The following is a 26,396-nucleotide window of genomic DNA, read 5'->3' on the forward strand; positions in this document are numbered from 1 at the left end:
GCGACAGGTCCAGGCCCGGCTGGAGCAGGGCGGGGGTGTGGGACAGAAAAGGGCCACGTGACACGGGGGCAGATATGGGAGGCAGAGCCTCCCATGAGTAGCCGGACTCGCACTGGCCGCCAGCACCCAGCCCTGCAGCCCCACCCCCATGGCCTGGGGACTGGCACACTGTCCCCTCCTGAGCAGGGGGCATCACCCGAGGAGGTGAGCCCCCCGCAGCCCGGCCCCCCTCCACACCTGGATCTCGGTGTTGCCACCGTCCAGCAGGCGGATGGCCAGGCCAATGCTCTCCTGGAAGATCTTCTCATTCTTGGTGCTGGTGATGAGGTCACACACCAGCTTGGTGGCCCCCTCCTTGTCCAGCCGGCACTGGGTGGCTGCGATCGCTGACCAGTCTTGGTCCAGGCCTGGAATGGGCAAACTCGCTTAAGGGGGAGCAGGTGGAGGGAGGGGAAGGAAGGGCCCAGAGCGAATGGGCCTCCCGGGGGCATAGCAGGGGAGACGCGGGACTGACCGGTGCCCATGGGGTCTGGAAGGTCCCCCCGCGAGCTGGACTTCCGGTTCTGGAGGTAGTTTTGCAGCAGCATTTTGCGCAGCTGGTTGCCCTGCAGGGAAGGGAGCAAGGCCTACGGTGGCCCATTTCACCCTCTACCCCCCAGCCCAGCGGCCCTGGTCCTGAGGCCCTGGACCTCGTGGCCAAGCCCGCCCGGCATCCAGCCGACCTGGGCACTCACCCGGTCCCCATACTTGGTCTTCTTAAGCAGCATTTGCTGCAGCGTCCTCAGCACCTTGACACACAGCTTCTCCTCCGACTCCATGAGGTCCTTGGTGTGCTGGATCAGCCTGGCCGGCGGGGAAGGAGGGCACACTTGGGGCGGACCCATCCCCCCTCCAGCTGCTGTTCCTGACCACGGCCCTCTGACCCCATGGGCTTTCCGCGTCCTGGGCCGCTGTGCCCCTGCCACCCCCATGCCCCGGCCCCGCATCCCACTCACTTGGACAGGAAGCCTCCACTCTCACAGCGCTGGTGGGCCTCACTGCCCTCCAGGAAGAGCAACTCGGGCCAGTGCAGGACGTCCACCAGCACGGACAGCTCGGCCTGCACTAGGGGCTTCAGCCGCTCCTCCAGGGCCGTGATGATGTCCTGGAGTGGGTGGCGTGGGGAGGGCAGGGTCACCGCTGGGCGAGATGCAGGCCACCCAGGCCCAAGCGATGACCAGGGCGTGACTGCCGTTCCCCCAACGCCAAAGCGCCCCACAGACTGGCCTGTGCCTGTCTGAGGGGCCCTGGGCCCACGGAGCCACCCAGGACAGAGCATGATATCTGTCTGCTCAGAGCCCCTGGGCATACCCTGGCTTTCGTCCCATCCCCTTCTCTAGCTCTGTGTGACCTTGGGCAAACCCTTTGCCCCCTCTGGGCCTCGATTTTCTGCCACATGGGGATAGTAACTCACCACACCCCCTCTAGAGGCCAGTGAGGCAGTGGACAGAGTGTGCCCTCTAAACGCAAAGGTGCCGTTGGGAGCGAAGGGTGTGCCGGCCCTCCACGAGCGCCAGCCCTGGAATGGTGCCCCTCGTCCCCTGCCCCTAGCAGCCCCCAGGAGTGGGCGAGCTGGCCAGCCCCTTCCCAGGGAGCGTGGGCAGCACAGGGAGGGACACTCCCCAGCCCCACGCCCACCTGCAGCTTCTCGATGATGTTCTTGTAGTCCCACTGGTTGGGGGTGGGTGTGACGCGGGGGAAGGCCCGCGGGGCCGTCTTGTAGTTGGAGACGTTCCGCTGGGCGGCAACTGCACAGCTGGCGCCACTGCTGAGCAGCGAGCTGATGTGGGCATCCAGGTCCATGGGCAGCGAGATAGCCCGGCCCTTGGCTGAGGGGAGAGGGGACGGGGCGCTGGTGGGGGGTGAGGGCTCAGCCAGAGGGGCCAGGCTCAGGGTCTGTGGCACTGGGGGACGGGGCCTGGGGTGCAGGGGCCCCCACCCTGGCCCCCACTTGAACTGAGGTGCCCTCTTCCCTTTTTAGGGTAAAAAGAGGGAATTTTTGCCTCTTCGTTTCCAGCCTGGCTCCACTCTGACCCCTCACCCCTCCACTCTCCCGCCTCCCCCCTCCCCTTCCCTAACTCTCCCTCCTGCCTGAGACCATCTGTAAGCCCAAGAAACTCTGCTCGGGGGATGTCACCCAGCACTCTCCTCCAGGGAACTGCCTCAGAGGAGAAAACAGCCTTTCTCAATTGCCAAGACGCCAGTTAGACACCAAGAAGGACTTACTGAGCACCACCTAGGAGCAGCTGATGGGCGAGCTTCGGGATAAGGTGTTTACTTTGAGGGCGGGCATCCCGAGGGAGGAGAGAGAAGGGGAGGGGAGGGGCTGGCCAGTGCCCCAGCACACTCACCCACCATGGCGAGGGTCCGGATGCAGGCCTCCACGGAACCCTTGTGCTGCTGCTGCAGCCACGGACACTCAAGCAGCCGTGTGGTGGACTGCAGCAGCTGCACCACGATCGTCTGGTGTGTCTGCAAGAGGCAACGTGCCTGCTGCCGCAGCCCGGCCCACACTCCACCCTGGGCGGCCCCAGGCTGGTGACCAGAGCCTACTGAGTCTGGGCGTGGGCGGAGGGATAAGGCCTCCAATAGCTACCATGGGCTTTTGTGCCAGTTGGAAAAAGGCACCTCCTTTCCTCTCAGCAGTGCACAACCTGCGCAACTATACGTGGCAGCCCTGTGAGAACTCCCCAAGGTCCAGGCCTGGGGCTTATAACCCTATTGCTGACCCTTTTCTTCCTTTAAAAAAATTTCAGATAAATTAATATTGTGGAAAGGGGATATATTTACATGGTTCAAAAACCAAAAGGTTATAAGAAAGAATACTTCAAGAAGTCTTGGGGACCTCCCTGGTGGCGCAGTGGTTGAGAGTCCGCCTGCCGATGCAGGGGACACGGGTTCGTGCCCCGGTCCGGGAAGATCCCACATGCCGTCCGGAGCCTGTGCTCCGCAACGGGAGAGGCCACAACAGTGAGAGGCCCACGTACCGCAAAAAAAATAATTAATAATAAAGAAGTCTTGGGACTTCCCTGGTGGTCCAGTGGAAAGAATCTGCCTTACAAGGCAGGGGACGCAGGTTCGATCCCTGGTCAGGGAACTAAGATCCCATGTGCTTCAGGGCAACTAAGCCCTCGCGCCACAACTACTGAGCTCATGTACCTCAACTAGAAAGACTGCGTGCCACAAACTACAGGGCCCACGTGCTCTGGAACCTGCGCGCCACAACTAGAGAAGGGAAAACCTGCACTCCACAACTAGAGAGAAGCCCGCGCGCCACCACGAAAAATCCTACACGCCTCAAAGAAGATCCCAAGGGCCGCAACTAAGACCCAACACAGCCAATAAATAAATAAATAAATAATAAAATCTTAAAAAAAAAAGAAGTCTTGACCCCGTCACCCCCATTCTCCCATGCTCTACCCTGTGGCTAATGAGAGGTGGGGAAAGCTGATACACATCACCAGAGTCCCAAAGGGGTCCCAGGGCCCAAACACATATGTTTCAAAACAAGCCCATCCTGGCTGGGAGGGCGGGACCCAGTGTTTTTTTCGCTCAGAAGCACTATCCCCGCTCCACCCTCAGTCCCTCTACCTATAGGCAGCCCTTTGATTGGTTTCTTGTGTGTCCTTCCAGTGTTTCTTTATGAATTAGGTGGTGTAGCAGGGTCCTTCCTCAAGGGAACCTGGGTCTCTTCCTTTCAAGGGGCTCTGGGCTGTGACCTGGCTCAAGTCTGGGAATTTGGGGATTGAGGGGCTGTGACTCTCAGGGATTCAAGTCCAACACCCGTTCACAGCCTAGAGCTCTTCTGCCTCTATGGATAAGAAAGGCTTTAAGAAGACTGTCTACCTCTTTCAGTTCTAGGGACACCACGACCAGCTAGCCAACACTGATGATTCTGCGCGTCAGATTCTCCTGCTTCGGCTCTGCCATCCACTGCAGTAATCGCCACACGTTGTCTTCAGTGCATAAGGGCTGCCAGGTGTCCCCGGCTACCCTGGGACCCATCGTACCAAGTGAATTTAGGAATTCCTGTTCTATGGTAATTTCCCCTGTAATTCCCAACCCACGGAAACTGTGAGATAATAAACGTTTGTGGTTTTAAACTGCTATATTTGGGGATAATTTGCTACACAGCATTGATAACTAATACAGGTTTATATTCTTCTGCTGTATCTTTATAAGCTACAAGCAAATACGAATATATATATTCTGACTCCCGCCCCACCCCTGCCCACACAGAAGCCGCCAGCAGCTGGAGCTCACCTGCAGGGAGGTGCTGTTCTCAGAGAACGGGGAGCTGAAGAAGGCGTTGATGGTGTCCAGCACGACGGTCAGCACATACTTCTCCAGGGTGGGGTCAGACAGGCGCTTCTCACGCTTACTGCAGACCTGGGGTAGGAGAGGCTGATGCCTGGGGGCCCCTCCACTCCCACCCCCTGGAAGACCGCTGGCCCCCCGCCATGGTCTGTCTGCCAGCCCACACCCCGACAGGCACGGACCCGAGCCATGTCCAGGGTGAAGTTCTCAAAGAGTGTCCAGATGTGGTTGCTGGTATAGATCTCCTTCATCTCCACCTCCGTGTCCACGTAGCAGTGGTTCACAAAGTTCACGTAGGCCATTTTCACCTGGGCAGGCGGGGCCGGGAGGTCAGGGCACGAGCCGGGTCTTCCTCTCTGCGCTTCCCTGATTCTTCCCGACCCTCCCCTTGCTCCTCTGCCCGAGTTCCCACCACCTCCCCACCTCCCAAGCCCTGTCTACTTCCCCCACTTTCCCTCCCTCCCTCCCCCTGCCCCACCCAGCAGGGCTGAGGGGCTGGCTCCCCACCCCCGCACCCTCCCCCAGCCCTCCGGGATCCCCATGTGCACACAGGCCCCACCTCGGTGATGCAGTCCTCGTGTGTCACCACAGACACTACATCCTCCAGGGGCAGCAGGGACGTGCACTTGATCTCGGTGTAGACGTTCTTGCCCTCGGCGCAGGCGGCCAGCAGGTCCACCAGGGAAATGTGGTACATGAGGGGGCTGTGGTCCTCCACGCCGTCCCGGGCAGTCTTCATCATGTCTAGCAGGTGGGCCAGCGAGGCCTTGTCGTTGTAAAACACGACCACGTCGTCACCTGCGTTGGTCAGCTGTGGGTGGGAAGGGGGCACATCAGACCCCCTCAGTCCAGCAGGCTTGGGGCCCCAGCCCTCTCCTGTGCTTCCCAGGGAGAGACTGGGACTCTGGGACTCTGATTCCAGCCCTCACCCGACACTTAGGAAAACCCTCCCGTGCTTGAGTTTCTGGGGTTCCCTGACCCTTGGGACATCCCTGCCCGCTGCCCGATGTCTCAGGCCCTCTGCTGTTAGCTAGGATACCGAACCCCAGACTCAGGAAGTCCCCCCTCCTCTAAGGAAAGAAATCCCACTTGGGCTTGTCTCAGAGGCGCCTCCTCCAGGAAGTCCTTTGTAATCCCCCCCTCTCCCGGCTCACCCTCTCTCTCCCCTGTGCTCCCATAGCTGTAATTTAAACCCTCGAGGAGCATACACTGCATCCCTCTGGTGTCGGCGATTAGGTTAGTCACGGTAATTTAATAATAGCAATTAATAATTGACACCGCACAGCACTTCCAGACACGACGTCTCATTGGTAAGTCCCTCATCTCACTTGAGTGTTTGCTCCTTTCTCTCCCTGCTCCTCCCCACTCTGAGGTGCTCCAGAGCAGAGAGCATGTCTGTTCCAGATTTAGATTCAGCCCTTCACCCCTTGTTTGCTGAGTACCTACTATGTGCCAGACCCTGGGGCCCAGCAATGAGCACAAAAGCTGTGATCCCTGTGCCCCCGGCACACTGCCCTCGGGGCTTTCATTTGACTGATTTTCCCCAAGGATACTTGGTCCTTGGTACATAGCAGGTGCCTCATGATTTGTAAATAAACGACAACAAATGATAAACGACAATAAATGATAAATGAAGGAATGAGTTCTCTCAGGCCCGTTATCTGAGTTCTACAAGGCGCCTAATTTCTCCTGGGCCTTGCTTGAGTCCTGTTAGGCCGCAGCCCAAGTTCTGCTAGACCAGCCTCTGTGTCCTCAATTCTCCCCCAAGTCCCCTCCACAGCCCAGCACCCGAAGGCCTCTCTATGACCCACTGTCTGACTCCTCCAAGTCTGGGTCCTGCCTGCCCGCTGCCCGAGTTCCCCGAGCACCCCTCGGCCGCCCTCACCTCGGTCATGATCATGTCCTGGCACTTCTTGACGTACTTGCCCTCGGCCTTGATGACGGTGTGCAGGAAGTCCAGGTACTGCACGTGGCGCCCGTGGGTGGCCAGCAGGTGCACGAAGTGCTGCAACACGGGCTCGCCGATCTCAGAGCACAGCTGATAGTTGTTCAGGAAGATGTGCTGCATGGTCTCCGCCTCCAGCAGCTGCAGGGGGGCAGGACGTCCGTCAGAGAGGGGGATCCCGCAGCCCAGCCCTGCCCCGGAGCCCCGGGCCCCGCGCCCTCACCCCTGGCGTGAGGAAGAGGTGCAGGTGCTTGTGCAGCAGGGCCTGGTTGCCGGTGTTCCCAGCGCAGAACTTCTGCAGGAACTGGTGTGTGTAGCGCAGGATCTCCATCATCTTGGCATCGCCCTGGACGCAGACAGGAGGGGAGAGGGTGCTGGGACCACCACAGGGTGAAGGCCGGGCCGGGTCTGGGGCCAGAGCGCAGACGGGTGTGGGGGTGGGTCAGGGCTCAGGATTGGGACCCCAAGGTGGCCAGGTTCAAGGTGGGTCAGGATATGGAAACGTGTGAGGGACTGAGGGTCAGAGGCTGAGATGAGGCCGGAGTCGGGGAGCAAGGCTAATGGGTCGGGATCAGGTGAACACTGAGGGGGTGTCAGGGTCAAGAGTGGGGTGAAGCTGGAGAAATATCAACATCAAGATCAGTCAAGGGGAGGGGTCCGTGGTGGAGATGAGGCCATGTCTGCAGTTACGGGCCAGGGTGGGCATGGGGACAGTCAGGGTAAGAGGTCAGGGTGAGGCTGGGGTACAGAATCCAAGTCATGGGCCAAGGAGAGACTGGAGTCAGATTAGGGTTAACATAGGTCAGGGTAAGGAAGTTGAGGGTCAAAGGTTAAAATGATGCTGAGAGGATGAGGATTAGACCAGAGAGGGAAACAGAAGCTGGGGTCAGAGTCAAGAATCAGGGTGAGACTGGAGTCAACTCAAGGTCAAAGTGGATCAGGATGAGGGGTGGAAGGTCAAGGGTCAAGATGACACTAAGATTGGATTCAGGGGTCAAGGTATGTGGGGCAGGCCAAGGTAAAAGGTCAGGGTGAGGCCGGGTTAGGTCAGCATCAGGGGTTAGTGTGTGGTTTGGGTTGGGTCAGGGTTCAGGGTGAAGCTGCCCCGGGGAGTCAGAGGTCAGAAGTCGGGTGTCACCTTGTCATAGGGGATCTGCAGCAGGTCCAGCATGACCTTGTGGGCATCCATGTTCTTGAGCAGCCGCTGCTGTTTCTTCCTCATCTGCTCCCCGACGCCGCACATCTTGTTCAGCCGCTCCAGGATCTGGGGGAGGGGAGGGTGAGCCCAGGGCCCCTTCCCACTTCCTCAAGCTTCCCCTCTGCCCGACCCACCCCTCAGCCGGCCACAGCCAAGCCCCAGCTCACACCAGGGACAGGAAGCGGGAAGGAGGCCACGGCCGCTGAATCAGATCCCTGCAGCAAGGCAGGAAAGAACTAAAAGCCCAATCCCACCCATCAAAGCTAACACAACAACATGACTGTAAGATGGAATTTCATTAAGTTCCTTCGGCTTTAAAATAATTCCATCTGGACCTTGGCAGAGTTGTTTTCAACACTCAAGGAAAGCTGGAGGATATCTTCCAAGGCGGCGGGGAGCGGAGGCGGAAGAGGCCGGCCCGCAGACCCACGCCCAAGGACCCGGCCACTCACGCCCTTGACGATCTGGTAGTTCTCGCTGCTCTTCTCCCCAGGTGGGTGCAGAAAGCCCTCCTCGTCCGCGGGCCGCTGGGGGCACAGGGAGCGGGGTCAGCCAGGCCCAGCCCTCGCGGGGGCCCTGCCCCCACTCCCGCACCCCGCACACCTCCTTCTTGTCTTTGGCGGCGCCTGCCTCCACCTCCTCGCCCTTGCCGCTGCCCTTCTTGTCCACCCACAGCTCTGACTTCTCCACCATGGTCCGCAGCCGGTCCAGCTCCGACTTGATCACCTTATAGTTCTCCACGTCTTGGGCTGAGATCAGCAGCTGCACCTGAAGGTCAAGGACAGGCGTGCCTGGTGAGAGAGCACCCCCAGGTCCATTGCCTCATAGAGACTCCCGGCGCTGCACTATCCCGGCCTCTCTGCTCCCGGCATCTCCACTCTACAACTGCTCCTCTCCACCGAGCTAGATCCTACTCGGAATTTATGACTCTGTTCTAAGTCCACTGCTTCCAGGAAGCCTTCCCTGATGGCCACAGGCTTCCCTGCACCCCCGGTCATGAGCTGCGTCATCAGCTGGCTTCAGTTATTCACTGACTCGTGTCACGTGCTGCTGTGGCCTGTCAGTTGTTCACGCAAAACCTGAACAGGGCCGGGTAAGGCATACTGACATCACTGAATGCCGGGAACTGAACCCTGACTCCTATCCCGCCTTATCCGCTCTGGGTCAGTGGGTAAGGGAAGAAAGCTAAAGCCCCCTGGGCCTCAATTTCTCCCACCTGTAAAACAGGAATGAGAGTAGAAACCACGCTGTCGGGGCTGCTTGGAGAATTACATGAATGTAAGCCCAGTGCTCAGTGCCTGGTACACGGCGCTCGCTCATTAAATACCACTCCCCTCTCACAGGGAGCGGTCGAGACCACATGACATCACAGTGACAAAGCCAGTCCCCTTGGTGAAGGCTGAGTGCGCACTAGGCATGATTCAAAGCACTTATTAGCAAAGGTGCACGTGATAGAGGGTGCCGTCTGTAAAGTGCTGTCCACCTCATAAGACATGACAGGCCTGGAGCCAGGCTAAGAGGAGACCGAGGTGGCCAAGACGCAGCTCCCCCTCTAAGGGGCTCGGCAAGGCCAAACACCCCAGGGAGGCATCTCGAGCTGCCCCGGGGCTGTGAGCTGCTCCATCCTGGCATCCCCGCCTAGCGTCCAGTCTGCAGCCCACCTGCTCGGTGCCTGCTGGCTCCCGAGAAGCCCCCTCGGGCCTTCCTCCCGCTCCCCAAGGGCCGGGCGCTCTGGCAGGGGAGCCAGCACCTGCTCGAAGGTGTGCATGGCCTCCTGGCGCTGGCTGAAGTGCTTGAAGAGCAGCTGCAGGGCCCCCGAGACCAGGGGCGCGTAGTCGTGCATGGTGAGGTGGATGAGCACGCGCAGGAACATGCGGCCACCCTCGTCGTCCACCTCCAGCATGCTGCTCGTCCTCCTGGGGGGGTGGGGAGGAGGGTGATGGGGGGCACGGCCAGCGCCTTCCTGGGGCCCAGGGGACAAGCAGGCTCCCTGCCACCCATTAGGTAGCCGTGGTGCCCCATGTCACGCTGGCTAAAAATATTGATGTTTCCTCCTCACTTTGCAAACAGCTGTCACCCTGAGCACCCCAGGGATCCCTGTGTCCCCTGAGGTCCCACACAACAGCTGAGGCAGGGACTCTTCACAGGGGACCCACAGACACCCCCAAGGGATTCATGGCTAGAGGCTGGGGCTGTGAACAGAGGTGGGGGGAAACATCCATCTTTCTTTTCACCAACCTCTCACCAAAACGTAGCATTTCCTTCAGTGAGAAAAAATTAGCGGTACCTGTGACTTTGTCACCAATAAAAAAATCACAGATGTTTTCCCATCACCTAAGAGTTGCTATAGAAATTTGCAAAATATCATTTACAGTCATCAAGACTTCAGAGTAATGGTACTAATTACACCCCAGGCACAGACTGTTATTTAATGTGCTAATAGAGAGGCACACGTATATAACTGTCACTTCAAATTTGTTTTCTCCAGTATTTTGATAACTGCATCTCAATGCCATTGGTTTCCTTTGTAATTTTGTGTGCACTATTTTATGAATTTAAAAACGCCATTCTGGGAATTCCCTGGTAGTCCAGTGGTTAGGACTCAGCGCTTTCACTGCCGTGGGCCCGGATTCAATCCCTGGTCGGAAAATTAGGATCCCGCACGGCACAGTCAAAAATAAAAAAAAATTTTAAAAAGGGCTTCCCTCGTGGCGCAGTGGTTGAGAGTCTGCCTGCCGATGCAGGGGACACAGGTTCGTGCCCCGGTCCGGGAAGATTCCACATGCCGCGGAGCGGCTGGGCCCGTGAGCCATGGCCGCTGAGCCTGCGCGTCCGGAGCCTGTGCTCCGCAACGGGAGAGGCCACAACAGTGAGAAGCCCGCATACGGCAAAAATAAATAAATAAATAAAAAATAAAAACGCCATTCTGAGAAGGGAGCCAAAGCCTTCACCAGACGCCAAAGGCATGGCACAGAAATAGTTAAGAGCCCCCAGCTCCTGGGGTGACCCTCCCCACCCTGCTCCAGCCCTCTGAAGAGCAGGCTGCCCTCCCTGCTGTGGGACACAGGGACATCCCTCCAGCCACCTGGCCCAAGTCCTGACACACAAAGGCACAACTGCCCTGAGGGGAGGCAGGGGGATGACCAGGATGACAGTGGGGCCCAAGTGGTCCCGATATCACTGGGCCTGGGCAGGCAAGGGAGGGGCAGAGTGCAAAGCCGGGGCACCCCCACCCCAGAGCCTGGTAAGGGTCTGCAGGAGGATTAACCGAGGGGGGAGGGGTCTCAAGCCTGTGTCCGCATCACCCACCCAACCCCATCCACAACCCCCAGCCTCAACCCTGGCCTCACCCCACTCCAAACATGGCCTCCGCCTGCTCCCCGATGCGGTCCAGGTTCATGTTGGCGGCTGTGGGGAGCAAGAGGGCGCAGATGAAGGCAAGTGGCTGGTCCATGTCCAGGAAAGATGGGGAGCACTGGGGAGAGGGGGCAGGGAGACGCCCAAACCACCCCCTTCCCCACACTGGCTGGTTGGCAGCCCCTCTGCCTGACTCTTCTGGCGGCAGAGGTGGAACCAACCGTGGCAGGGACCAGATCAGCCACCCTGCCCTGCCGGGGCGAGCAGAGCTCTGGGCTGGGGGTGCTGGTCCGGCTCAGCCTGTGACCAACTGTGGCCTTGGGCAAGTCCCTGCCCCGCTGTGGGCCTCAGTTTCCCCATTTAGGAAATGGAGGGGATGACCCCTGCCCCGTGCCCTCATTGGGGCAATTAAATGAGACAATGGAGAGGAAAGGCCCTTGCAGACTGGGAAATGGGGGCAAGGCTGGGGAGCTGGCCTGAAGTGACCCCAGGCCGCAGCCCACGGCTGTGTACCCCTGGGCGAGTCACACAGCCTCGGCATGAAGTCAGGATGAAGGGAAGGGTGGGGGCTCACTGGCGGAGTCGAAGGCTGGGGCTGTGCCATCAGCCCCGTTGTCCTGCATGGGAAACACCTCCACAAACTCCTTCTTGAAGACGGACAGCAGGTATGAGATGCGGTAATCCAGGCGGACATTGAGGATGAACTGGAGAAGGAGGAGAGGATGGGGTGAGGACCGGTCTGAGGTCAGGAGGCCAATCTCGCTCCAGGAAGAGTGAGGGGCCACCCTGAACGAGTTCCAGCACTCCGGAGGCTCAGCATTGATGTTCAGGACCCTATGGGACAACACAACCAACAACATCAAGACTCCCCTACCCAGGGAAGGCATGCTGGTGCAGCCACCGTGGAAAACAGTATGGAGGTTCCTCAAAAAACTAAAAATGGAGCTGCAGTATGACCCAGCAATCCCACTCCTGGCATATTATCTGGACAAAAATATAATTCAAAAAGATACCTGTTCCCCTATGTTCATAGCAGTACTATTCACAACAGCCAAGACATGGAAACAACCTAAATGGCCATTGACAGAGGAATGGATAATGAAGATGTGGTACATATACACGATGGAATATAAGTCAGCCATTAAAAAGAACGAAATAATGTCATTTGCAGCAACATGGATGGACCTGGAGATTATCATACTAAGTGAAGTAAGTCAAACAGAGAAAGACAAATACCATACAATATTACGTATATGTGGAATCTAATGTACAACACAAATGAACCTACCTACGAAACAGAAGCACACTCACAGACACGGAGAACAGACTTGTGGTTGTCAAGGGAAACAGGGGTGTGCGGGAGGGAAGGATTGGGAGTTTGGGATGAGCAGACATAAACTATTACATACAGGATGGATAAAGAACAAGGTCCTACTGTTTAGCACGGGGAACTATATTCAGTACCCTGTGAAAAACCATAATAGAAAAGAATATTTAAAAGCATGTGGATATATGTATAACTGAATCACTTGCTATACAGCAGAAATCTAACACAATGTTGTAAATCAACTATACTTCAATAAAAATAAATAAATAAATAAGGACTCCTCTTCCCAGGGAGGTCCAGGGCGCCCTCTCCCCAGCTCCTGCCTCAGTGATGGTGAATGGTACCTCCTCTCAGAATGAGGCAGAGACCGCCCCCCGTCACAGCCCACTCAGTCCCTCTTTCCCAGGCTGGACGCTAACAGGGATGGGAAGGCAGCTCCCCAGGTCCAAAGGCCGACTCTTGTCCTCCTATCCTTCTCTGCCAAACAGACCCTGGGGTTCCTGGAAGTAGGAGGGAACCAAGGACTATGGGGGAGCAGGAGAGGCGGGGTGGGGGGTGAGGACACAGGGTTTGCAGACACCCCTGACTGACCTCTATCCTCTGTCATCATGGGGCACAGAGCCTCTGGCCACACCCAGGACTCAGATCTGGAAGCCCCCAGCCCCCAGAATGAGTTAGAAGTCCCCTCTTCTGACTCCCCTAAACAGACCCTGCCCAGACTGGGTCCCCAGGGACATCACTGCATTACCCTTCCCATCCTCTGGTGGAAGCACAGCAAAAGCAAAGGGTCCTTATCCCTTCTCAGGACCCTATAAAGCCCCTTCCCCAAGTGCTGCTGAGGAGTCTCAGACCCAGAAGACACCCAGAAGAAGGATGACTGTGTCCACCCCACCAGGAAACAAGCTCTCAAATCTCTAGCTCTGCTTCAAAACCTGTGTGACTGCAGAAGAGTCCCCTCCCCGCTTTCCCTTCCCTCATCTGGACAATGAGGGGACAGCGCGCACCAGAACCACTAGGAGGGCTTGTTACCGCACAGACAACAGGCCCCACCTCCAGTGTCTCTGATCCGTAAGTCCCAGGTGGGGCCCAAGAACCTGCATTTCTAAGTTCCCAGGTGAGGCTGATGCTCCTGGTCGGAGGACCACACTCTGAGACCCACTGGGCTACCCACTGGGCTAGACGGCTCATCGTGGAGCCTCCCAGCACTAGATACTATGAACTGAGGGGGGTTCACCTCACCAACCTCCTCATACCTGCCCCCCGTTCTCCTGCCCTGTTCCTAACACCTCCCGCCACGCTCCTGGCCCAGCCACCTGCAAGATTTCCAGAATCTTCAGTTTGGTCTCCATCACCACAATGTTCTCATTCTCCTCAAACTTGCTTCTGTCCAGCGGCTCAGGGGCACCGGCGCCGGCAGGCAGGCTGGGGGCGCCAAAGACAGACTGCTTGCGGTTCAGCACCATGGTGGACATCATGTGCCCCACTCCCTGGATGGACCGCCGCACGTTCTTGCCTGCAGAGCGGCGAGCAGGAGGGGGTCACAGAGGACACACGGCAGGAGCACCTGGTCTGACTCTGTCTCTCTCAGCTGCAGGGCAAAGCCACCCTAAGGAAGGGGCAGGGCTTCCTCCACCCCAGGAAGACTTCCTGGGGGAGGTGAGCTTTCAGCCAAAGCTGGGAAAAGAAGGGAGGGCCAGGGCAAAGGTGAACTGTGTGGGGAGATCAGTGAGAATTCTCATGTGGGAAATCACGAGAGCTGTTACAGAGCACGGGGGACTCAGGGGACACTGTGTGGAGAGCACTAAAGGCCAGGGGTCAGCCTCCGTGCACTTTTTGTTTGAATGATTTTTCGCCACCAGTGGGTGTCCCTGACGGCTGGGCTGTTTCCTCTTGATAGCAGGGTGTGTCCCCCCATCTGACTGGGAGCTCCCCTGCAGGGTGTCATTATCTCCCTCAAGACCAGGCTATGTAGGAAGGCAACTCGCCCAGACCCCAGGGTCTCCACAGTGCCTAGGCAGGGGGCCTCTCTGGTCCAGCCAAGGCTGGAGGAGACTGGGGCTTAAGACACTCACTGGCAGAAGAGCCAGGAGGCAGGAGGCACAGGAGGGTCGATGGGAAAGGTAAAAGGAGACTGAGAAACACTAGGGTGGGTAGCGGATGGCCCGACGGAGCAAAGCCTCACCGCCTGGGTCCTCATAGACTTGCAGCATGGCTGGGGGGCCCTGCACGCAGTCGATGATGCCCAGCAGAGTGCGTGTGAGCCGCAGCAGCTCGCTGAAGCTGTAGAAGCCGAAGTAGATGAGGTTGTGCGCCAGGCTGACCACCTGCGGAGAGGGGGTGGGGCCGAGGTGAGTGTGGGTGGGGCCAAAGTGTGGTGGGTGGGGCCTCATGAAGGGCGTGGTCTTGTGGGTGAGGCCAGCCCAGGGAGTATAATGAGGGACAGATTCCTCGGGAAAGGCTCTAGGATGTCAAGGCTGCATGGACACGGAACCAAAGAGTCCCAGACAAGGGCAGCCTGACCCCAGAGGGTTACCGAGGAAGAGAGGCCTGCAGAGGAGGCCACTGTGGGGAGGACAGGGCAGAAATGCAAGAAGTGGCGGGTGGCTCCTGCCAGGGGCCCGTGACCCAGCCCTGGGCTGATGTGGTGAGTGGACGAGGGGGAGGCAGCCCTCTCCGGGGCGTCAGGAGAGAAGCCTCCCTCCCAGCGATCTATGAGGTCTCCCTGCAGTGGCGGGGGCACTGAGGGAAGTGAGGTCGTATATCCCACACCCTACCCTGGGGAGTGACCAAGACCCAGGAGGGGGCAAGCCAGCGTGCTGCTGACCCCAGCCCACCTCAAAGGTGAGCTTGTTCTTCTCCTCATTGGCGAAGGGCACGGCCTCGCTGACCACGTTGTTGAGGTAGTCCTCCACGAACTCCATGGTGCTAGCAAACTTGTTCTTCTTGTCATCTCGGGAGGCGTTGAGGTTGGAATCATAGCTGGGGGTGGAGGCAGCGAGGCATGAGGGTCCCCTGAGATCCTCCCCCTCCCGCCGAACCCTGCCCACCCTCCTCCACCCAGCTCACTCCTTGATGGTGATAGCCGTGGGGATCTCAGTCCAGAGGCGGGCGAACTTGACGGGCGTGACCAGTTCCTGGGGGTCACGGTCCACGTGCACATGCAGCATCAGGTGGCAGAAGGAGGCACGCAGGTCAAAGGGCAGCATCTCGTCCGCCATGCACAGGAAGATGAGGTCAACGCCCAGCTGCTGAGAGATCTCATCGATGGCCAGGTACTGCCGGTCCAGGCACATGCGGGCAAAGAGCTTCAGCTGGTACCTGCGGGACAGGGAGGACGGTGAGGACGTGGCAGGTGGGCTCGCAAGGGCTGCTGGCACAGGCCTGGGCCTGCTGAGGACTTGAGAAAGTGGCAAAGGGACTTAGGTTAAACCACGCACCAGCCACCGTAACAGAACCCAATTCTGAGCAAGCCAAGTGGACAGAAACACAGTCTGGGATTGAGTAATAGCAAATCTCCCCTCTTTGCTAAGGAAGAAGGTGCTTCTGGCTCAGCCAGGACAGGTCTTCATGGGAAGAGGGATGGCACAGAGAAAGGCTGGGAGGGGGAAGGGAGGAGAGCTCGGTAAGAGGAACCCTGCTCGGGCAGGGGGTTGAGGGCAAGACTGGGAGACAGAGGAGGGGAGGGTGCAAGACCAGGGTGGAAGAGCTATAGAAATGAAGGCTGTAGGAAGCTTTGTTCTGCACCAAGTCATGCCCTCTGCCTCCTCCTCGGAGGCCTGCATTACCTACCCCAGGCTCCATGGCCAGGCAGCCTGGGTTTGGATCGTGGCTCCCTGTTTACAGCTGTGTCACCTTGGGCAAGTTCCTTTACCTCTCTGTGCCTGTCTCCCCAACTTTATAATGCGAGTAATGATAGTCTCTACTTCACAGGGTTGTCGTGAGGCTGAAATGAGTGATTGGGTGAGTGTTTTGACCAGTGCCCAGGAGACAGTGAGCCCTTGATGAGTGTTATCTAGTATTCTTATTTTTTAAATACGAATGTATGGGGACAGGTGTGGGTTTGTTTCAGGCCTCACCACTGTGCTGAGCCCGGCCTCAGGCCACCCAGTGCTCCTCGGGCCGCCCAGTCACCCATCACTTAGCCTCCCTGGTGAAGGCAGAGGCAGGAGCCCCCGCGAAGCTGCTGGGGCTCGTCCCGGGGCAGGGCCTGGCGAGGCCCCCTGGGAGGAGCATGAGGCACCTGTAGTAGCTGAGCACGTTCTCATCGTGGGCGTTGCCGGCCCGCGCCTCCTGGGCCAGCTGCCTGATGCTCTTCTCATGGTGCTCGTTGTTCTTGTCGGTCCACATGAGCCACACTTCCTCCTCTGAGTACTCGATGCTCAGGTACTCAAGGGACTGCGCCATCTCCTTCACGGGCCGAAGCCTGCAGACCGACGGAACCCATCACAGGGAGCGGGGCCCAGAGCCCTGCCCGAGCACCCCCGGCCACACAGACCTCCCCTCCCAGAGCTGGGCTGAGGGCCAGTCAGGCTGCCTCCCCTGTGGGACCCACCTCCAGCTTGCGACCCCAGACAGACCATGAGCTTCTGGAAGGCAGGGGCCTGGGCTCATTCTCCTCTGTGCCCCCATCCCCTCCCCCACACAGTGCCGAGCTCCGAGCTGGCCACACAGCAGGTACTGGGTATCTGCAGAGAGCCTGCAGGTTCTAGCGTGAACCCAGACAGGGCCCCAGCTCTAAGGCAGCGGGGGTTCCGGGCAGGGTGGAGGCCTGGTGGGGGGGATGTGAGCTGCAGGTAGGAGACAGCGCAGCCGGCTCACTCGGTCTGGATGAGAATGTCACTGTTCTTGGGGTCCAGCACACACTTGCAGATGAGCTCCTGGGTGACGGGGATGGCGATGTGGTTGGACACACACAGGTCAGAGAGGTAGTCCAGGAACCTGGAGTGGTGACAGCAGGGGTGGGGTGAGGGACTCAGAGGTGGCCCCCCAGTGGGGACAAAGCCCACCCTGCTCCTTCCCCAGCTGGCAGCACCAGCTCCCTGGCACTTGGAGTTTGCTGCTCCTGCAAACTTCTCAAAGCTTGTAGACAGGGATGTGGGCTCCCGGCTCCCTGGGGAGGGATGACCCACAGTCATCACCCTGGGGCTCGATGGGAGTCCAGAGGGTCAGAGGAAAGGAGACACAAGGAAGGAGTGATATTCAAAATATTTAACTGATCCAATGCAGGCACTGGCTTGGCCGCTGGAGAAGGGTCTGGGGGCCTCCTGCTCTACCAGGAGTCAACCCCCTTGTTGCTAGGTTGGGCCAAATATGGGAGGGGACATAGGGAGGGGCTGGGGGGGCCAGGGCCTCAGAGAGGTGGCAGTTTATCAACAAGTGCAGAAGGATTTCAATATTTAACAGCCAGCACCAGCAGCTTTCTCCCCTGGGCAGCAGTGGGAGGGGGGAGGGGGGTGGTATGGCGGGGGAGGGGGGCCCACCTGGGCTCCCGGTTCTTCCGCACCAGGCTGACGAAGGTCTCCACCTCCGTCTTGGTGATGTGCTTCTCCAGGAGCTTGCGGTTGTTGTGCAGCAGGGCCGTGATGGTGTCTTCGGCCAGGATGTCATAGCCAATCTGGGACTGCATCATCCCGAACTGCTTGGCGATGTGCTCCTGGGGGGTGGCCAGGCTGGGGGTCACAGGGAGCCCAGCTCTGCTCCAGAACACCGCTTCCAGGGCCCCAGACAAGGACCCGACACCGGCAGGGGACCCCAACCCTAGGAAGCTAAGGGGTCCAGGAGAGGATGCCAGCTCCGGGCAGAGGGCAGTTTTATGTAATATAGTTATTTAGCTCACCATCCATCTCCCTACCAGAGTGAAACCCCCACGAGGGAGGGACCCTGTCTGTTTGGCAGGGCCAGCTACATGATTGGTGGGGCCCGGTAAAAATGAAATAGCACGACTCTTCCCAGAAATAAGCCCACACACCTACAGTCAATTACTCTTTGACAAAGGAGGCAAGAATGTACAATGGGAAAAAGAAGTCTCTTCAGCAAGTGGCGTTGGGAAAGTTGGACAGTGCGTGTAAACCAATGAAGTTAGAACACACCCTCTCACCATACACAAAAATAAACTCAAAATGGTTTAAAGACTTAAATATAAGACATGACACCATAAAACTCCTGGAAGAGATCATAGGCAAAACATTCTCTGACATAAATCGTACCAATGTTTTCTTAGGTCAGTCTCCCAAGGCAAAAGAAATAAAAAAATAAATAAACAAATGGGACCTAATCAAATTTAAAGCTTTTGCACAGCAAAGGAAACCATAAACAAAACGAAAAGACAACCTACAGAATGGGAGAAAATATTTGCAAATGATGCGACCGACAAGGGCTTAATTTCCAAACTATACGAACAGCTCATACAACCCAACAACAAAAAAAAAACAACAACCCAATCAAAACATAGGCAGAACAACTAAATAGACATTTCTCTAAAGAAGAAATACAGATGGCCAATAGGCACATGAAAAGATGCTCAACATCACTAATTATTAGAGAAATGCAAATCAAAACTACAATGAGGTATCACCTCACACCACTCAGAATGGCCATCATTAAAAAGTCTAAAAATAACAAATGCTGGAGAGGGTGTGGAGAAAAGGGAACCCTCCTACACTCTTGGTGGGAATGTAAGTTGGTGCAGCCACTATGGAGAACAGTATGGAGGTTCCTCGGAAAACTAAAAATGGAATTACCATATGATCCAGCAATCCCACTCCTAGGCACATATCCAGACAAAACTATAATTCAAAAAGATATGTTCACCCCTATGTTCACAGCAGCACTATTTACAATAGCCAAGACATGGAAACAACCTAAATGTCCATCAACAGATAAGTAGATAAAGAAGATGTGGTATATATATGCAATGGAACACTACGCAGCCATAAAAAAAGAACGAAATAATGCCACTTGCAGCAACATGGGTGCAACTAGAGATTATCATACTAAGTAAGTCAGAAAGAGAAAGACAAATACCATATGATATCAGTTATATGTGGAATCTAAAGTATGACACAAATGAACTTATCCATGAAACAGACACAGACTCACGGACATAAAGAACAAACTGGTGGTTGCCAAGGGGGAGGGGGTTCGGGGAGGGACAGAGTGGGAGGTTGGGGTTAGCAGATGTAAGCTTTTATATATAGAATGCATGAACAACAAGGTCCTACTGTAGAGCACAGAGAACTATATTCAATATCCTATGATAGGACTGCCCTGGTGGAAGAGTGGTTAAGAACCCGCCTGCCAATGCAGGGGACACAGGTTTGAGCCCTGGTCCGGGAAGATCTCACATGCCGTGGAGCAACTAAGCCCGCATGCCACAACTACTGAAGCCCACGCGCCTAGAGCCCATACTCTGCAACAAGAGCAGCCACCTCGATGAGAAGCCTGCGCACTGCAACAAAGAGTAGCCCCCGCTCGCCGCAACTAGAGAAAGCCTGCACGCAGCCACAAAGACCTAATGCAGCCAAAATTAAATTAATTAATTAATTAATTTTTTAAAAATATCCTATGATAAACCATAATGGAAAAGACTATTAAAGAAAGAATGTATATGTATGTATAACTGAATCACTTTGCTGTATGGTAGAAATTCATACAACATTGTAAATCAACTATATTTCAAAAATAAATAAACCAGAGGTAATATTAAAAAAAAAAAAAAGAAATAGCAGGACTCTTGTTCAAAAATTAAGAATTTCAAGACAGCCACAGTGGAGAGTTAAACCCAGCATGAGGCCCCTCTAAGGATGGAGCCAGGTTGTGCGCTGTGAGGACAGCCCCACTATCTGGTTTGGTTCCCTGCAGCATCCTCATCCTTGGGGCCTGAGACGGCGCTTGGCACACCGCGGGTGCGCCTTGGTGAACACGTGCTGAGTGAATGAGAGCAGGAGTGAGGGAGGGAGCGAGCCGGCCAGCAGGTGAAGGGGCAGCAGTCCAGGCGGCGGGCAGCCCACCTGGTTCTTGCGGTAGTCCTCCTGGGAGTGGCGCAGCACGCGGTAGCACAGGCGAAACATGTGCTGGTAGGGGGCGTTCTTCTGGTCCGAAAGCTCCTCCAGCCGCACCAGGGGGCCCTCATCCCCCTTGTCACGGAACGGGGTCTTCAGAATGCCAAAGATCTAGGGAAGCAGGGAGAGTCAGGAGGGATCCCTACATCTGCCTGCACCCCTAATTGTCCCAAGAATCCTAAGCCCGAAACTGACCCTGCCTGGAAGCCACCCTGACATTAACCCTGAGCTGATTCTAAGCTAGACCATGACCCCCGCCCACCCCCTACTCACTCCCCTCTCCTGGCTGGAATCCCAACGCTGGCCTCAGCCTGTCCCTCCCCAACGTGAATTCTAATCCCAACTCAGATCTTGGGCCTGGCTCAGCCTCTGGGGGAAGAGCTGCGGCTCACTGCAGCTCAGGGGTCTGAGGCTAAGAGAAAAGGCAGGCCAGGCCCGTGTGGCCAGAGCTTAAGAGACCAGACACAGGCCTGCCTTGTCCAAAAGGATGGATGTGGGGATGTAGGATTATATAAAGCCAGGCTGGCGAAGTGGTAACAAGTGAATTCAGGCAGTGTTTGTTGTACTATTCTTTCAATACTTTCCCAACGTTTGAAAATTTTCATAATAAAAATTTAGAAAAAATTTTTTTTAAAAAAGCACAAGTTTTGGCTTCCCTGGTGGCGCACTGTTTAAGAATCCGCCTGCCAATACAGGGGACATGGGTTCAAGCCCTGGTCTGGAAAGAGCCCACGTGCTGCAGAGCAGCTAAGCCCATGCACCACAAACGCCAAGCCCGCGTTCTAGAGCCCGCGTTCTAGAGCCACAACTACTGAGCCCGTGTGCCACAACTACTGAGCCTGCGTACCACAACTACTGAAGCCCACGTGCCTAGAGTCCATGCTCTGCAGCAAGGGAAGCCACCGCAACGAGAAGCACGCTCACCGCAGCGAAGAGTAACCCCCGCTCGCCGCAACTAGACAAAGCCCATGCGCAACAACAAAGACCCAACACAGCCAAAGATAAATAAATAAAATAAATAAATTTATTAAAAAAAGAAAAAGCTCAAGTTCTCAGCCTGATATCTCAGTGCAAATCCTGGCCCTGCTGTTTCCTAGCTGTGGATTCTCGGTCAAGTTACTCCAACTTCTGCGTGCCTCCGTTTCCTCATGGGTAAAATGGGGATAATGATTAATAAATAAGCTCTCCCCAGGCTGGGAGGATCAAATGAGTCGATTCATGTAGGGCACTTAGGGCAGTGCCTGGTACATGGTAAGAGCGCAATAAATATTGCGGGTGTTGTTTTTTTTTTTAAGAGATGATAAGATCAACCATACCTCCATTTTTTTAAAATAATAATAATATTTTTTTTAATTTTTAAAAGGAATTGATGAGAAACATCAGGGAGACTGCAGCTCAGCTGGAGATGGGAAAAGGCAAGCTCACGTTCACAAAACGTCCTGTTCCCAAAATTAAAAAAAAAAAAAGCAGGAGTGAACTTCCCTGGCGGTCCAGCGGTTGGGACTCCGTGCTTCCAATGCTGGGGGAATAGGTTCAATCCCTGGTCAGGGAACTAAGATCCCACATGCCGTGCGGCCAAAAAAAAAAAAAAAAAGGTGTCCTGTTCCCTGGTCACTGGCCTTTCCCTGAGGCCGCCCACCCCCATGCATGTGCATGGCCACCTGTTTGAGGATGTTCTGCTCTCTCATCAGCTTCTGCCGCTCCCGGTTGGGCTTGGTAACCATGATGTCCAGCACGTTCTGCCCGTTGTTGGGGACGTCGCTGACGAAGAACACCAGGTCCTCCAGCAGCTGGATAACAAATCTTCACGAAGGGACACCAGGGGTGACGAGTGTGAGGTGCCGACCCTGGGCAACCCCCAGGACCCCCGTCACATGCCCCCTGGGGCAACCAGCCCTTCCGCACGTGCCAGCCCTGCTGTCACAGCACAGAGCCCATCATCTGCCTTCCATTTCTCTCCCAGCTTCACCCCGAACTGCTATCCAAACACACCCCTCACCCCACCCATCCTGGATCCAAAGTGCCCTCTAGACAAAGAATCTCAGGATACTCCGATCTGGAAAGAACCAATAGGGCACAGGCAGGGTGTTTGATGTGAAGGGCTCTGCATTTCCATCCACCACTTCCTAGCTGTGTGACCTTGGGCAAGTCTCTTAACCTCTCTGAGCTTCAATCCCACCATCAGTAAAACAGGGGTAATGATGGCTCCATCACAAGGCTAGTTCTTGGAGTATGTGAGCAGTGAGGCTGGGGTCCAAGGTCAGCCAGGGGCCCACAGGGACCAGTCCCCACCTCTGTCACCCTGCCCCCACCCAGCCTATCCAGATTCTGCTTTGTGACTCCTCTGTGAAACACAGGCCCCAGGAGGACAAGGGCTCTCAGGAAACCTCGGCAACCCTGCCCCTGAGGCCCACCTGCGGTCATTCTGGCTGATGAAGCCCTCGTTGAGTTTCTCCACGGCGCTGGCCAGCATGGAGCTGGCGTCATTGGCAAAGTCCAGGTCTCGGATCTCGGACACAGGAACCGACACAATGGCGAAGGCTTCCTTGTCCTCCTTGGTGGGGCACGTGCCCAGCTGCAGGGACAGAGGTCAGCAGGGCACTCAGGGACCAGCCTGGGCCCCAGCCCAGCCCCCAGCCCAGCCCCCTAGCCCCGATGGGCCCCACACCATGAGCCGGATGGGTCGCTCCTCCTCGACATCAATGGGCACGTTGGTGCTCTGGATCCACGTGTTGGTGCAGAGGTGCCGCAGCCGGACATACGAGTTCCTGCGGGCAGGGGGGCGGACAGAGCAGGGGGAGTGCGCCACGGAGCGTAACCCGGCAGTCTGCCCGCTCTAACCCCTGGGGCTTCCCATCTTCCACCTGCCTCCACACCCAGCAGCCGTGGGACAGAGGCACAGGTCCCCTCCAGGTGAGGAGCCTGAGCCAGAGAAGAGAGACCAGCAACACGGCCCCCAGGCCCTGTACTAACTGCTGCGCTTTGCCAGGCCCACATGCCTTGCCCAGTCTCCCCAGAACGAAGCTCTGAAAGCCCAGGCTTAATTACAAGCTCAGGACCCAAATTTATTGGGACAAATGAGGCTATTTAAACCATCCCACCTAGTGTCAACTACGCATGTAGTATTTTCACGGCGGAAATACTCCTGTCTTTGATTATGAAATACAATTAACATTCAGAAATGAAAAATAACCTGAATCTCCAAGTACACCTGGCCCCAAGTTTCCGATAAGGGATCGCGGGCCTACAGTGATTCAATGAATTCTCCCATCAGCCCTGCTGACGGGCAACTTGATAGTCTCACTTCACAGGTGAGGAAGTTGGGGCAAAGTGACAGAGTCAGCTGCCTGAGATCAGCCAGCCAGTCAATGCTAAAGCCTGCTTGACACCCAGGAAGTTTCTTGATGTTACATTTTAGAATCTCGGGGTTGAGGGGGCCTTAAATGTCAGGAGGTCCAGCCGTCACATCCAATGCACCCTGGACAAGCTGTCATGCCGCCCGTGCCTGAGCCCCAGGCTGAGTGGCTTTAAAGAACACTGGAGCAAAGGCTTTTTTTTTTTTTTCGGTATGTGGGCCTCTCACTGTTGTGGCCTCTCCCGTTGCGGAGCACAGGCTCCAGACGCACAGGCTCAGCAACCATGGCTCACGGGCCCAGCCACTCCGCGGCATGTGGGATCTTCCCGGACCGGGGCACGAACCCACGTCCCCTGCATCGGCAGGCGGACTCTCAACCACTGCGCCACCAGGGAAGCCCTGGAGCAAAGGCATTTTGATGAAGAACTAGCACAAGGCGGCACCCAGGGTGCAGGGCCCAGGGCCGGGCACATGGCAAGCATTCAGTGGTGGTGAGCTGCCTACAGGCCTCAGAGCTGCATCCCCAGAGGGGCAACTCATGGCAGGTCCTGAGGCCAAAGGACCTCAGAAGGACAGAGGAGTGGGGGGTGCAGGGAGTCCAGGTGCCAGCCTGGGCACCCCTGCCGGCGCCCAGGCACACAGCGCCTACCTACCGGGGCACGAAGGAGTCGGTTTTCTGCAGCGTGGTGGGATCCAGCTCGAACAGAGAAGCAATGTCGTTGCCGTGGGGCACAGCAACCAGGCGGTATTTGATCTTCTCCCCAGCGTTCCGGCGACCTGCGCGGCCCTGGGCACCCTGTGGTGAGGACCTCAACTCAGGCAGGAGCCCCTTCCTCCTCTCAGGCCCCCTGAAACCACCCAGGATCCCACCTGAGAGGCCGTCTCCCTCCAGCCCACCTCCCAGGGTTTCGCGGGCTCCCCGGCCCCACCCCCGCCCACCCCAGAGCTGTGCACAGTCACTCTTCCCGGCCCTGGAACCCTTCTCTGGTCCTCACCGTTCCCGCTGCCTTGGGATCAGAGGCATCACCCTTGTAGCTGGGGTTCTCCTGCTCAGAGGTACAAGATAGGGGGGCTATCCACATGACCCCCACTCCAAAATACAGTCTACATGTGGCCCTGGGTTGGGGCAGTCAGGAACCCCCCCAACCTCCCAAGGGTGCCCATCCCAGCCCCCAAACTCATGCCACTCCTTGTTGACATGGAGGAGGCACCAACTAGAGCCCCAGGCCCTGCCCTCACGGCCCCTCTCCAAAGACCCACAGATGGACACGGACATACACACATGAATGCCCCAATATACACAAGCCTGTGCGTTACGGACAGACAAGGACGTGGAATGTAAGTTCCACAAGGGCTGGGCGTCATGCTCACTGCTGTATCCTCGGTGCCTAGAATAGCTCCTGGCACACAGTAGGAGACACAGTCATATTTGTGAGACTTATTCATAGTCATGCACGTCTTTGACAATATTTGTTAAGTAGATGCATGAGTGCAGAGAAGCCAGGGTCCACAGACACATGTATCTCTGCGCAGACGTGCGCCAGGCACACATGCTCGTGCACGCACGGCCTGAGCTCCCAGGATGCCCTCTGCCTCCCCACTCACCTCAGCAGCCAGGTAGTTGCCCGTGGCCAGGTGCTTGAAGCGGTACAGGCCGTTCCAGTGGCCAGCTCCTCCACGGCAGGGGTCATGGTGGACCACCTGGCGGGTGCAGGGGTGTCAGGCTGGAAGGAGGGGCTGGCTGGGGAAGGGGAGGCATGGCGGGGAGGGGCACCGCAGGCCTGGAGAGCTCTGGGTGGATGGCTCTGGGACCCTCTCTGGCCCCTTGGCTGCAGAGGGGCTCAGACGAGAGACGGATGGGGGTGGACCTCCCACCCTAGAGGGGGAGGAGGAGCGGGGGAAGCCCAGGGCTGCAGAGGAGGGCTGGGGCCCAGGCGCCGGAAGCAGGGATCTGACCTCCACCTCCCAGAGGGCATTGGAGCTGGTGGCCGAGGTGGCGGACTGGCGCAGCGTGGTGCGCAGGAACACCTGCAGCTTGCCCTTGTACTCATCGCACGTCAGGAACTTCTCCTGCTCCGCGTGGAACAGCCGCACCACGTCTCCCTGCAGGCGGCACGGCGTGGGCTCGGGGCAGACAAGGACCCTCCCGGGGGAGGAGCCCACCTGTCTCAGATACTGGCGCAGCTCCTTCTTGAGCCAGCAAGCCAAGGGTGGGGTGCACACCTAGCCCTCCGAGAGGGCGGCCCCTCCTGCCAACCCCTTATGTCCTACAGGCCCCGACCCGACAGCCTCGCATCCTTGTCCGAGAGGGCACAAAGGGCAGGGGGCCTGGCCTAGAACCGTGGAGAGGTGTCGAGGGCACAGGGTGCTCAAAGAATCTGGGCCCACCCCACGGTGGGGGGATGGGGACCCCCACTCCACTGCCACCCCCTTAGCAAGACAGCAAAGTGAGAGCAGCCAGGACTGGGAAAGGATGGACAGGGGGGTTGTGAGGCCAGAGACAAGAGAAGCGGAGGACCAGCTGGGGCCGCTGGGTAGGGCCCTGTGGGAGTGGAGGGAGGCCGGATGGGGGTGCAGAGGCAGAGAAGGGGCAGCATGGAGGGGAGGGCCAGACAGGGAGCAGAGCTGGGTGCTTGGAAGGTGGGGGCAGGCAGGCAGGGGGACCTGTGGGGGTAGGGCGGGGCTGTTTCCGGGGAGTTCCCAGTCCTTACCCCTTTCAACACCTCCTCCAGGTGGTCTCGGAACTGCATAAACAGGTTGATCTTCCAGCTGGTGTTGCAGTTCACAGAGTTGACCTG

General features: G+C 57.1%; 1 protein-coding gene across 4 annotated transcripts in view; it reads right to left on the reverse strand.

The window, feature by feature from the left end:
- ITPR3 (inositol 1,4,5-trisphosphate receptor type 3) overlaps positions 1-26,396 on the reverse strand; it is a 66,812-nt gene that overhangs the window by 11,958 nt on the left and 28,458 nt on the right. The window contains exons 7-39 of one of the 4 annotated variants that reach the window (XM_033864409.2): positions 26,310-26,393; positions 25,555-25,701; positions 25,204-25,299; positions 24,594-24,644; positions 24,252-24,394; positions 22,912-23,011; positions 22,658-22,818; positions 21,905-22,046; positions 20,193-20,354; positions 17,664-17,836; positions 17,002-17,121; positions 16,424-16,606; positions 15,250-15,501; positions 15,018-15,162; positions 14,366-14,507; positions 13,497-13,696; positions 11,431-11,560; positions 10,850-10,907; positions 9,250-9,415; positions 8,103-8,267; positions 7,952-8,026; positions 7,440-7,565; positions 6,525-6,647; positions 6,242-6,442; positions 4,916-5,167; positions 4,539-4,664; positions 4,303-4,428; positions 2,391-2,511; positions 1,678-1,868; positions 996-1,144; positions 735-843; positions 515-626; positions 238-407 (exon numbers count right to left, since the gene is read on the reverse strand). In XM_033864409.2, the coding sequence (XP_033720300.1) occupies positions 238-407; positions 515-626; positions 735-843; positions 996-1,144; positions 1,678-1,868; positions 2,391-2,511; positions 4,303-4,428; positions 4,539-4,664; positions 4,916-5,167; positions 6,242-6,442; positions 6,525-6,647; positions 7,440-7,565; positions 7,952-8,026; positions 8,103-8,267; positions 9,250-9,415; positions 10,850-10,907; positions 11,431-11,560; positions 13,497-13,696; positions 14,366-14,507; positions 15,018-15,162; positions 15,250-15,501; positions 16,424-16,606; positions 17,002-17,121; positions 17,664-17,836; positions 20,193-20,354; positions 21,905-22,046; positions 22,658-22,818; positions 22,912-23,011; positions 24,252-24,394; positions 24,594-24,644; positions 25,204-25,299; positions 25,555-25,701; positions 26,310-26,393 (4,701 nt within the window). Of the gene's footprint in view, positions 1-237; positions 408-514; positions 627-734; positions 844-995; positions 1,145-1,677; positions 1,869-2,390; positions 2,512-4,302; positions 4,429-4,538; positions 4,665-4,915; positions 5,168-6,241; positions 6,443-6,524; positions 6,648-7,439; positions 7,566-7,951; positions 8,027-8,102; positions 8,268-9,249; positions 9,416-10,849; positions 10,908-11,430; positions 11,561-13,496; positions 13,697-14,365; positions 14,508-15,017; positions 15,163-15,249; positions 15,502-16,423; positions 16,607-17,001; positions 17,122-17,663; positions 17,853-20,192; positions 20,484-21,904; positions 22,047-22,657; positions 22,819-22,911; positions 23,012-24,251; positions 24,395-24,593; positions 24,645-25,203; positions 25,300-25,554; positions 25,702-26,309; positions 26,394-26,396 lie in introns of those variants that run through there. The other 3 variants (XM_033864410.2, XM_033864411.2, XM_033864412.2) reach the window with 3 other exon arrangements.

The sequence above is a fragment of the Tursiops truncatus genome, chromosome 10 (genome assembly GCF_011762595.2).
Source record: "Tursiops truncatus isolate mTurTru1 chromosome 10, mTurTru1.mat.Y, whole genome shotgun sequence".
Taxonomy (NCBI): domain Eukaryota; kingdom Metazoa; phylum Chordata; class Mammalia; order Artiodactyla; family Delphinidae; genus Tursiops; species Tursiops truncatus.